At 31.4% G+C, this 13,761-nt stretch overlaps 1 protein-coding gene across 1 annotated transcript in view; it reads right to left on the bottom strand.

The window, feature by feature from the left end:
* Positions 1-9,730: 9,730 nt before the first annotated feature.
* LOC110280615 (disease resistance protein RPP13) overlaps positions 9,731-13,761 on the bottom strand; it is a 5,259-nt gene continuing 1,228 nt past the window's right edge. The window contains exon 2 of the mRNA XM_021141744.2: positions 9,731-12,631. Coding sequence (XP_020997403.2) covers positions 9,967-12,631 — 2,665 coding nt within the window. The 3' untranslated portion in view covers positions 9,731-9,966. The remainder of the gene's footprint in view (positions 12,632-13,761) is intronic.

The raw sequence follows: 13,761 nt of genomic DNA, 5'->3' as shown, positions 1-13,761 counted from the left end.
ATATACGATTATTACAATTATAAAATAGAATACTAAAAATAATAAAAAAATTAAATATTTATTTTATAATAATTAAAATAAATCTAAAAATTTTTAATAATTTTTTTTATATAACATTTTTTTAATATGTTATAATTTTTTATTATTATTATTTACAGTGAATTTTCTAGCCTAGTTGCTAAGAAGAAGAGAAAACAAAATTGGCTTGACTACTACCAACTTAAATATTCTAGAAATCAGACGAAAGGGCCAACTAAAAAGATATGCCTTCAACAATCGAATCCAATTATGCACTCTGAATTATTTGTCCATTTTGAATTTGGTTTCAGAATAAGTTTTCTCATGCTATTTTTCAATGCATCCATTTCTTTTCTTTCTTTGCACATGACTTAACATTGTGTGATTTGAGTCAGCAGACTGGAACTTTAGGACTTTGCGACAATAGGGTGGATGCAGACAAAATCGATAAATTTTTAAAAGAAGCTAATATTACTAAGCCTTCTTGTACAATTTCATGTACTTCATAATTTCTTATTTACTTGGTGAATCACATAATCTTATGCCATATATCATTGTAAACATTTAATAATACTTCTCCATTTTATAATTTGATTTTAAATTCACTCTATTTTGATATATATAGTGGAACTTTTTGTATGTATAAACTGTAGAAAGAATACAACGGTTTATGCATATTTTGCATTCTCACAGAAACTATGGAACTCCTATTAAGGTTTCTTTCTAAATACATGATGGTTTATGTATTTTGAATCTGTGAGGCCCTCCTATAGTTTACATAAATTTGTAAAAAATTATATTTTTCATTCAAACTGTAAAAATTATATTTCCATAATTTTAGAAGTTAAATATTTTATTTAGGTGATTTGCTCAAAAAAATATCACTAATATTTTATAAATACCTACAACAATATATAACACATAATTTAAATTATTTTTAAGAATTTCACTATTTATAATCTAATACACAAAAATAAAAGTTCAGTATATGCACGTTCATGGTAGCTAGAAGATTAAGAAATATTGTTAAAATTAGTTATATTTTTTATATTTTAGTAATATTTTTTCAATAATATTTTTTAAAAATATTATTAAATAACAAAAATATTATTTTAATAATATATTTTAAAATATTATAATTACTTTACATAAGTGTATTCTATGTCCTTCATGATAAGAAAGACACAAAAACACTAAGCGAAAACATAACTTACTTTTTTATTTTTTCTTTTATTATTACTATCAAATTTTTATAATTATATTTGTTATCATTTTATTTTTTATTCTAAATTTTGTGCGAAGAAAAAAATTAAATTAGACTTTTTATTCTTTGTTTTATCTTATATTCAATTTATCACCAAATAAAATATAAAATGCTAATTTTTATATAAATTTAATATTAATACCCTGTTAATATAAAATTATTTTATACATACATCTAATTATATAATATTATATTAGTAAAAATAACCACTTTTTATATTGACTGAATAATAAATAATCATAAAAAAATAATTGTTATTTTTTTTGAACAAGAGAGCTCAACACAATACAGTGGAACAATAGACAATCAAACTGAGGACATGAAAATAAAGGAAATAACCAAAGTAAATCAACTACCCCTGTTGTCATCTCCGGCATTGCCATCAACAACAACAAAGTTCCTACTACTCCACTCTCCATAACTGGTTAAGGATCGTTGATACACCTCTTTTGAACCACCTTCGTTGGAATTAAAAATACGCCTGTTCCTCTCAAGCCATATATTCCAAATGATCGCAAAGAAGCACCTCAGCCATCGATTCCGCTCCTATTTCTGTTCACAACGCCTGTCCAACTCTCAAAATGTTCCTTTAGTGAGCTCGGAATAGACCACGCTCTCCCGAGATCAGAGAGCCATCGACACCAAACCTGCCAAGTAAACTCACATCCCAGAAACAAGTGGTAAATATGTTCAACATCCCTTTTGCAAAACACACATATATTGTCCCCATGCCTAAGTATTCCAAATCTATGTAGTCTTTCTTTAGTATTTATTCTTCCTATAAGAACAAACCAAATAAATAACTCCACTCATGATAGCGCCAAACTTTTTCAAATGGTTCTGGTGAATCTGAAACTTGTGATATCCTCAAAGTCTCTGATTGCACCACCTGCACAAAAGAATTAATTAAAAAAATAATTATTATAATACAACTATATAAAGAAAACTCTTTTTATATTCTATTTTTTATACCTTATTCTCGCTATTTTATCTCATCGTATTCTCAAAATTACTGTTTACATTGCGGAAAAGAACTTTATATATGTTGGGATGCATTATTTTGAATAATTTTAACAACTGCATGCGCCTACCCTTCATCGAATGAATTAAAATACACAGTAAACAAAATTACTATAGTAGTTCTTAACTTAACCATCATCACATGTTCACATGGGAATTGGAAAGTATATTGTCACCGTCTTAGATATATTTTAATTTTATTGTGTCGGCATTTGATTTGAATTTATTCAATCTCTTAAACTAAGATTAAATTAACTTAATCTTTAATAATTAATAAAAAAATATAAAAAAATTCTAATAAAAAATATTTTATTATTTAAATATTTATTACAAATAATTCACACATTACTCTACAAATTTATTATTTTATTTATAATTATCTACATTTTTAATAAACGATTAAAATTAAATTTAATTATAATTTAAATTGAGTGTTCAACATTCATAAACATTAAAAAGTACTATAAAAATACCGGTTGAATGTAGTATCCTAAACCTTACTGTGACAATATGCTCAATATATTAATCTTAGATTCATTCAGCTAAAAAATGAAAATCATGCAAAGACGACGAACATACATTACTTCTAACAAGTTGATAAATTAATATTAACTAGATTAAGACCTGCATATTGCGCAAAAGAAATAAATTAATTATAGTATACAATATATTAGTATAAATTTAAAAGTGTTATAATATTTTTGAGTTAATATGTAAATTGTACAAAGTATTGATTCGATAATTGTATATAATTTAATATAATCATTTAAGTAAAAGGTAATACAAAGTGAAGTATAATTTATTTTTTAAAAAAATAAGTATTTGATGTTAGAGTCCTACAAAGTTATATTTTTATTCATTGTTACTACTTTTTTATTTTCTTTGGTTATCATAATTAATCTTCTCGTGTGGTGATTGTTCTTCTTTTATGTTTGCTTCTTATTTGAAATCGTTTGTTTGTTTTTCCTCTCATATGTTTTTATATGAATTTTGTAGTTTTTTTTGTTCCACATTTATTTATAAGTTTATCATCAGAAAATGTCTCTTGATTTTTTTTATATTTTTTTCTTTAATGTCTTGATTAATATGTGATCTTATAAGAAAAATATTGAGTATCGCCGGATTTATCATAAGAAAAACGAATAAAATTCGACGGCAAGTTAATTACCAACAGATTTATCATCAGAACAAATTTGACGGTATAAATCTCATCAGTAACTATTTACCGTCAGAATTTTTTTACTGTCAAATTCTACGACGGATTACCTACGAATGAGGTTATTGTGGGCTGAATTGGTGTGTTTCGTTTTTCACTGGTTCTCCATAACTCTTAGATATTCCTCATGTCTAGCTTTAATATTGATTAAAGCAGAGGCAAAAGGAATCAACTTATTCTCAAACACCAAACTGTTTTGCGTAACCAAACAAATTTGACCAATTTATTTCTTTCGATATATTGCTTAAAAGCCAATTTGAAAGATCAGAGCCAAAGAAGGAAGGAAGTTGACCTGAAGGAAGGAGATTGCACCAGATGCTCTTGGCAAAGAAGCAGTCACAAAGGACATGTAAAGTGGATTCTGCATCGCTGCTACACCTGGGATAGCGATCATCACTTGTCATATGTCGTCTCTTCCTTGCTGCATTAATAAGTATAGCGTCATGGGCCACCAACCATAGGAACATGCAGATAAGTTCTGGACCTTTTCACTTCCAAACAAAGCTGAATATATTTTTTTGTTGACCCATGGTGTCTTAAATATCTTGATAGGCCAATTTAAACTTGAAAGATCCATCCGAAGTAAGCGCCCAAGTAATTTGGTCTTCCTCTATCCAATGGGATGGTGGAGCCAATGCATTAATCTTTTTGACAATATCATCTGGGAGCCATTCCTTAATTCTCTCGATGTCCCAATCCCCTGAAATAGAAAAGAAATTTGTGAGGAAGCTATTATAGTCAATAGTATCAATATTTACTTCAGAAATATGCTTGTTCAGGCTCCCTAAATTAGGCACCCAATTATGTTTCTAGAATTTGATTTTTGAGCCATCTTCCGCCAAATGGTGTTCTTTTTTACAATGTTCCACTTTTCGCAAATTTCTTTCCACAGATTTGAGTTGCTCTATTTTTGCTCTACTCTCGAGATAATATATTCGCCTCCTTCATATTCAGATAGTAAGAACTCTGGTCCAAAGAGCATCCTTTTTCCAATGAGGCCCCAACCCACTTTCATCATGAAGGCTCGATTGAGAGTATGAGCATGATGAATACCCAATCCCCTATTATTCTTATGCTCACCAACTTTTTCCAACTCATGCGATGAATCTTTTTTTATTGAGCGGTTTCTCTCCAGAGAAAATTCCTGCATGTACAGTCAATAGCATTACAAGTAGTAGAGGGAAGTAAAGCAGTTTGCATAGTATATGATGGAATAGAAGAAAGGACAGATTTCACCAGGGTGTTTCTTCCTACCAAGGAGAGGGATGAAGCCTTCCAGGAGTTGAGTCTCTTGTTGAGTTTGCTAATAATATCATCGAAAATACTTCCAGACACCTTATTGTGATGGAGAGAAACTCCAAGACATTTTTTCAAATTGTCCGTTCTGGTAAAGCTCAAGGCATCATTGGTCTCTTCTCTGATGGGCTCCCAACATTGCTAGAAAAGAAGATACAGGTTTTTTCCTGGCGAACTATTTGCCCAGAGCTCTCACAGAAAGCATTAAGACATTTTTTTTATAACACTTGCTTGGTCCATATTTGCCTCAGCAAAAAGAATCAAGTTGTTTGCAAAGTATAGGTGAGATAGTGTCGGAACCCTTCTTTTGATGCGAATCGATTTTTAAAAACCGTGATTAACCGCACAGTTAATAAGCTGAGATAGGCGAATAATACACAAGACAAAAATATAAGCAGAGTTGGGTCCCCCTTACGAATATCCTTTGTTGGTTTAAACTTCTCCAATTCTTCACCATTCCAAAGGACTCGCATTCTTGCATAGTAGATACAAAAGAGAATAAGTTCAATAGTATTGGAAAGAAGCCCAATATCCTTTAAAATATCCTCCACAAAAGACCATTTGAGTTTATCATATGCCTTTTCGAGGTCGATCTTGATCGCCATCCATCCCTACCTCCCTTTTTTATTTCTCATGGAATGGATTACTTCCTAAGCAATGATAATGTTATCTAAACTTTGTCTTCTCAGCACAAAGCTGCATTTAGTGGGACTAACCAGCTTCTCCATGATTCTTCTCATATGACTAGCCAGAATTTTAGTAACAATCTTGTACGAAACATTATATAAGCTTATGGGCCTCACTTATTTGAGGTTAGACACAGAATCTACCTTTGGTATAAGAGTGACGAGGGTCTCACTCAGCTCACTGACGTTCTTGGGATTGTGGAAAACAGTTTGAATCAACCTACAAAGCTTAGGTCTAACTTTATCCCAATGCTGTTGGTAAAAAACAGCTTGTGTGCCATCTCACATCAATATCCATATGTAATAATTCCAATAATAAACTATAGTTTTCGGAAAGCGCCCCTACCTCAAAACGCAATTTCATAACCCAAATGCCTCATCAAGTCCTTTCCGTCTCAAACCAAACTGACGGCAACCAAAACCTCAGCTCTAAGTCACTTTCGCAACAGTCTCAACAACTCTAATCGCAACATACAATAACCGAACTCAATCTCAGCAATTAATGCCACAACCTCAGCGTATGATAACAGAACGGTAACTAAAGGGCTTTCAAATCGAAACGCTTACCGAACCGAAGAAGGAGCGGCTGAACCGAAACAGCGGCAGTCTCCGAAACGGTTTGGCGGCAACCTGGCAGTCAGCCCCAAGCAGCTGTGGCGATCCGAACCACACACAGTGACGATGAAGTTCCAGGAAACTCAACAGAAGTGAAACTCAACTTAAAAGCCTTACCGGCAGTGGAGCTCGGTGGCGGCAGCGGCGTTTTCGGCGGTTGAGGCTCGGCCAGAAGCTCCGGCGGTGATCCCGGAAGTCACAGAGCCACTCCCGGAGGCCAGAATCACAGAGATGCAGCTCTCTTCTCCGGTCAGATCCAACGGCCGTACGAGGATCAGCCCAACTCGCGACGCCATTTCCTCTTCCCTTCATGCTTGACGGCGGCAGACCTAGCAGGAAAGGGACCCTCGGCGCGGCGGTCGGTGGCGCGTCGGCGGCGACTGGACGCAGCTCCTCCAGCTCGCGTTTCCTTCTCTCCCAACGTCACCCAGTCTCGGCCTTCCTCCTCCTTCGAGTTCGACGGAAAAAGACCCGCAGCGGCGCTGTGCTTCCTCCACGATTGCGGGCTCGACGGTGGCGCAGCAGTGAGGACGACAGCGGCAGCCTCCAGACACGGCCCCTTCCTCTCCTCGCACGCTCCTCTCTCTCGGTTCTCCATCATCGGCGACAAGGACGGCGCAGCAAGGATACGACGGGCGGCTGTGGAACGCAGCTCGTTGTGAGGTACGGTGAGGACGATTGGCGGCGCGGTGAGCCTCCTTCCCCCACCACACCAGCGAACCTTCTTCCTTCTCCCTCAATTTCACTTTCCGCTTCTGTTTCCTTCCTTTTATGGAAAAGGAGAAAGAAAACCGTGCGTATTGTGGCTATTGGGGTATTGGGAAACAACGGGTAACCAGGTAGGGTTTCAGGGTTAGGGTTTTATTTTCAAAAATTAGGGTTAGGGGCATTTTTGTAATTTTGCTTAAAAATAGGTATAATGTAGTAATTAGAAATAAATTCTAATCCAACAATAATAGTATATAAAAATACTATTTACTCATCATTCATCAATCTCACACTTTATTTTCAATAAAATGCCCAAATCTAAAAATTAGAAATAATATAATTAAATTCTTTGTTTTCTCAAAGCAGCATCAATATTTTAAAATACTAATTATTTATTCCAAATCATGAAAAATCTTTATTATTTCACAACTACCAACTTTTTAGTTCAAATATAGAAAATAATCCAATAATTATAAAATTGGATAATAATCATAACTTATCTCAAATCCAATAAATCAAAATTTGCCTTAATTATCTTTAATAAAATAACTTCTGAAATTAAGGCGTTAAATAACTATATGATTTGGGACTTGATCATAATAAGACTTTTCAAAGGTTCTGGGTCTTACAGGTTTGCCTCATTGAATTTTAGGGAAAAAATAAGAGAAAGTATAGGGAGCCAATGGCCTAAGCGTATAATGTGTACAATGGAGGTTTAAAATGTATTAGAGATATGAGTTACATTGTTCTATTAGGTTATACTTTTGGGATGAATAGTTTTATGACATAGTATTAAAGTTCTAGATTCGAAAAGTCAAGAGTTTGATTTTTGGTGAACTTCAAAATTAACTTATGTTTTTGGAAATTTGGAATATAAGTCCATTAAAAATAAATTAAATTACAAATATATATAAATACATTGATAATAAATTTTAGTGACTAATTTTGATGTAGGAATAACATTTTTGAATAATTATATATGTGTAATGTGCCACTATAGTAATGTATTTACTCTCACATTTTTTTTAAAAAAAATATGTTATTAAAAGTTAATAGTATTTATTTACAAGCATCCAAATATTTTATAAATGATTAAAAATAATAAATCTAAAAACTTATTAAAAATAATAAATCTAAAAAACACAGTGTAATAAGTTTTTACATACAAGTAAATTCTTAAATAATCGGTAGGAACATACACTAACAAAATTTAAAAGTCAAGTTTAACAAACATCATGGTCATTAAACATACACTTGTAATTCCACATTTAAATTAGTCTAATTTAGTGATGAATGATGTTAGGTAGTCAAAAAATAATTATAATACAAGAACGTTACAGAAAAATTTATATTTTTTTGATAAGCAAGTGACATACATCTTTTTATTTATCACTCATTCTTCTTATTACCCAGCCTTTTTTTAAGTGTTTGGAGTCATTAATATTCTTTCCAAAATCAATTTCAATTTTTCTCAAATCAAATTCCTAACATCCCTCAATCACATTATTACCCATTAAAATATAATTTTTTTTGCAAAATTATAGAGATTAAATTAAAAAATTTTAACAACTTCTATATACAACTCATATTTTACATATAAACTGTTAGAAAATAAAAATAAAAAATAAAATACAAACAAAAATTAAAAAATAATTTTTAAAAATAATTATTAACTCGTCATATTAAAATCAATAAATAAGTAAACATATGAATATTAAATAAAAATATTAAAATAATTAAAATCATGACTTATTAATGCAAATATGATATAATTTGAAAAATACAATAAGACGCATAGTTTAAAATTTGGTAATATTAATTATAGACATCATATGTATGAAATTATGAATATTATGAGTACATAATTATAGATGTTATTAATATGAGATTATGGATGTTATGTGTGTGAATTTATGGATGTTATGAGTAAACTTATCAATTGAATAAATTAATTTAAGAATTTGACATTTTTTTAAATTTAATTATGATAAAATTTTAAAACATTTATGTTAACTTGATAGTTATTTATGCAATAACTAAAAAATGATACATGTATGGATGTAATATCTAATAAACATGAATTTAATTTTTAGATATTAGTTGTATGTAATTATGAATGTTATGTATATGAATTTATGAATGTTATACGTATGAACTTAGTTAGTACACTATAATTATAAGTGCACACAGAAATATAAAAAAAATTAAATTAAATCAATTTATTATCATACATCATCAAAGTTAGTGTAGTTTTTCATATTCTCGAAAATTGGTTGACTGGCAACAATCTCATTGGATGAGTCCGTCTGTTATTCAAATTATTCTTCAATTCTTTCTGACATAAGTACCGTGTTAAAGTCGAATTCAAATGCTATACTATTTGCAATGATAAAAGCGACTTCTTGTAAATTTTTTTGATCTATTCCAATTGTGCTTGTAATTGAAAATGGCCTTCAAGATCCGTCTAACAATGATAAACTTAGTAAAGTCATTTAATACATATTATTATTATTAGTCTTTATTGTATTCTTAAATATAAAAGAGAATATTAAGTAGTAATAACAAAAAAGCCTAATAATTAAAGATATGATATTATAATTAATATCATTAATAAGTGGAGCTGATAAAAATATGATAAATAAATTTATAAAAAAATGAGTTAAAAAATTAAAATATTATTAAATTATACAAATGAATTAAATTATGAAAAGATTTGGCTAATTACGCTAAAATATTTTTACCAAACTTTTTCCTTTGGTGATTGTGTTTGATAACAAAAATTATCAAGACACACGTGATACAGGATTTGGAGATTCTGCATGCATTTTTCTTGTTTCAATTTTTTTATTTTTTATTTTTTCCGAATCTTTGCCATGATCAAGAATATTTAACGCTATACACTAAAGCTATGAAATACTCATCTCATATTTATTTATAACAAAGGAAATTACATGTCATTCAAAACTTCAACAGAGCATGCACAACGTAAATAAAAGCGAACCACAATAAACATGTGTTCGAGGAATTACAATATGACAATAAAAGTACTAAAAGGTGTCATTCAAAATTAAAAAAAAAAAGAAAGAAAAGAAAAGTAGTGCAATATTAGATAGCATATGAGTCTTAGTAAAATACATTGACATCTAATGCCTGAATGCCTTAGAGAACTCAATCATCATCAATTCATCGACATCATCATGTGGCGTAAAATGCAAGTTACAACCCAAGGAACGCATTTGTTGAGGAAGGTCCTTCAACTCCAAGCCAGGGCAGTCATGGAAGACCGCACGGCGAAGGCAAGGCATCGCACCATCTTTTAAGGTAAGACATTTGACACGCACACGTATCATGATAAACACTTGAAGCTGCAGAAAGCTCCTATCAGTACCACAATTAAGGATTTTTTCGATACAACTAACATCATTGAATTTTAAAATCTTAAGGCCGGGAATTTGTGCCAATGCATTCATGTCTTGGGACTTCAAACCATCAAAATATGAGATGGTAAGCTTGCTAAGATTTGACGGAAATGCAATTTTATCAACTGGAATTGGAAATGATTCAGAGATCGGGAGCTCCAATTTCAGTTTCTGTAGATTGCTTAGGCAGTGTAAACTACTAAAAGTTTTTTCTGCTGAATGTCTTTCTTCTTCAGTTACAGATACACCTAGTGTTCTTAAGTTGGGAAAGTAGTCATTGTTGAGTAAGAACCCTAGTCGTGAATCAACATGCACATAAAGTAGGGTTTGGAGATTGTGCATTTTGTTTTTTACCCCATCTTTATCTACTAATAAACACACTTCAACTCCTCGAAAATGTCTCAGTTGCTTTAACCCCTCAATAATACTTAGGTCCCTGGGAGTTACATCGCCCATTATATGTAATGTTTGTATGCTCTCAAGCTTACTTAGCCCATTTGGGTAAAAACGATCTATTTTCAAGAACTTGACACTTTTCAACTCCTTCAAATTCTCAACATTCTTTTCACTAGTTAGATCAACAATCCATCCCATAATATATAGCACATTAACTCGACAGTCTTGTGGAATATGATGTGACCACCCCTTGGCATCTCCATAAATGAACAAGGAATAAGTGCATGATTGATGACATGTTACTGAACATGCATAGGATCCTATATCCCTTGGAAAGGACAACCTACGAGCATTGTTACTGTTACTCTCTGAAATACACAACTCCCGAATGAGATCATGGATCTTACACGTTTTGACGCCTTTCCCGTCACTCCTCCTACTGGCCACTTGTACCAAGTTACGATCCACTAGTTCCTTCAAGTATTGCTCACCAATATCATCAGGTTCTGGTGCTACTTTTGATCTTCCACTCTGGATTGGCTCTATCAACCTTTCTGCTATCCATACTTCGATTAAGTCTCTCACCCGAATCTCTACATCTTCAGGAAACACCCCAAGATATAAGAAGCATGGCTTCATTTTCTCAGACAGATCATCATAGCTAAGCTTCAATATCTCCATCATCTTCTTACCTTCCTTGTCTTCAGCAACACACCAATGAGGGAGCAGATTCTTGATTTTTTTCCATTCATCCTCTGATCTCTCCCTCTTTGCTACAATCCCGGCTGTAGTTTTGATAGCCAATGGTAAACCCTTGCAACCATCAGCAATTGATTTACCAATAGGCTCTAAATCAGGAGGACACTCTTCTCCACCAAACACCTCGTTGTAAATCAATTCCCAACATTCTTCTTCATTCAAGAGGAGAAGTTTGTGGTGGGGCTCCTTTGACCTTGCATAGTTTGCCACCTGATCATTTCGTGTAGTCACCAATATCCTGCTCCCATTGTTCTTATTTGGGAGAACATAATCCTTCAGCTTGTCCCACACTTGAATGTCCCACACATCATCGAGTATTACCAAGTACTTTCTCCTTTTCTCATTCAAACATCTTCTCACCTTGGACTTCAACTCTTGTTCGTTTTCAGGTATAGGCTTAGATGGCATTAGACAACGAAAAAGGCTTGAGAAAACTTCCTTTTCTCTGTAATCTTTGGAAACAGTTGCCCAAGCACGCAAAGGGAATACCTCCCTCACCACTTTGCTATCATAGATCTTTTGGGCAAGAGTAGTCTTTCCTGACCCACCCATACCAACAATGGAAACAACATTCCTCCTCTTTGAATCTTCTTCCCTCAATTGATTAATTACATCGATGAAATCTTTTACAAATCCCACTACATGCTTTTCCTTCACTATCCAATTGCTGCCAACCATTTCACCTTCACGAATGCAATGTGTCTCAAGCTCAACACCATTCATTACAGGAGAATAATTCTGAAAGAGATCTTTGTTTTCTGTTGTTATGATGATCCTACTACCAGGACCAAACCAATCAACTATTCTCATTCCCTCTAGCAACTCCAACTGCTCTTCACTATCAACCCCTTCCAGAACCAGAAGCACTCTTTTATGCTGCAACTCCTGCTTGGTCTCTACAACCATATCGGAAAGAAGCTCCTTTTTAAGATATTCCAAGCCATCATCAGCGGTGTTTCTCATTAAATGTTTGCCAACATCAACAACAAAACTTGCCGCTCTGAACTCATCTTTGATCTTATAGTATAGCTCAAATGCAAATGTTGTTATGTAACTTTTTCCTCCTTGATCTTCATAAATTCCCACCACACGTACAGTGTCACAAGATTCAAGGTTCAAAAGTGATTCGACCACTTCAAATTGAGAATCAAATCTATTTAATTGTTGCTTGATCTCTAGAAGTTTTGCAGAGACTTGTTCAGCAATCTTGCCAATGACCTCGGTTTCATACTTCCTACAAATCAACAACACAATATTAATATATCCGTAATTAACATTTTAGAAAAAAAAATATGTATACCAAATAATAAAATAGATCAAAGTTATCACCAATGCATGAAAATTTTAAGATGCTTGTTATGGTGTCCATGTATAATTGCCTAATTTACTAAAAACAGATAAAAAATATTTAATTTAAAAATATAAAAATAAATAATTTTTAAATATTTAAAATTTACTATAAAAGATAAATTCATAAATTTAATACCAAATTTATAGACACCAAAAAATTTGCCAAATTTTAAAGTGATCCAAGCCTCGGTTTGATTTTAAAATTAGAAAGATAAAGATACAAAAATTAATATTTTAATAGTTTGTTTAGTAATAAATTAAATATAAAAAAATAAATTATAAAAATTTTAATTTACTTTTATATTTTTTTTTACACAAATTAAAAAAAACATAATACAAAAAATAATATAAATTTTAATTTACTTATATTTTATTTTTATTTTTATTTTTTTGTCTCCCGATCAAACTCTGACCACTTTAAATCCAGACCAACATGTACAAAAATGCTTCATATCTGGACCAGGTTTTTGGACTGGAGTAGACACCCCTAGTGCCAATAAAGATTGATATCCTCCAATGCTTAATTTTCACCCTTAATTAATTTTAATGGTTATATTACATAACGGTTTTATTTAAAGCGGAAATTCACGCAAAAACGTTTAAAATGTTATCTTTATTAAAAAATATTGCTATATTCTTAAAATTATTACTTTGACTCTAGTACTAATTTTTAATTTGTTTAGAATTTAAATTTTTAACAAAAAATTTATTAAAAATTATTTTATTTTTTATAATTTTATAATATTATTTTTTTACTCTCATTTTATTATTGTTTTGATACCTTTTTTCATTTTGTGAACTTAATAGTTTTTTACAGGTTGAGTTTTTATTTATAATTTTTATAATTTTTTTGAGTTTTTTTATTTTGAAGATCTATATTTTAATTTAATAATTTTTATTGATAATTATTCTATTTTTAGTCTAGTAATTTTTATTTATTTTTAAATTCTTTAAATAAAATTTATTGTAAAATTGAGATTTTAAAAAAATTGTATTATATTAATTTAATAAATT

This window comes from Arachis duranensis, chromosome 4, assembly GCF_000817695.3.
Source record: "Arachis duranensis cultivar V14167 chromosome 4, aradu.V14167.gnm2.J7QH, whole genome shotgun sequence".
Classification (NCBI taxonomy): domain Eukaryota; kingdom Viridiplantae; phylum Streptophyta; class Magnoliopsida; order Fabales; family Fabaceae; genus Arachis; species Arachis duranensis.
This window is presented reverse-complemented; position numbering and strand designations above follow the sequence as displayed.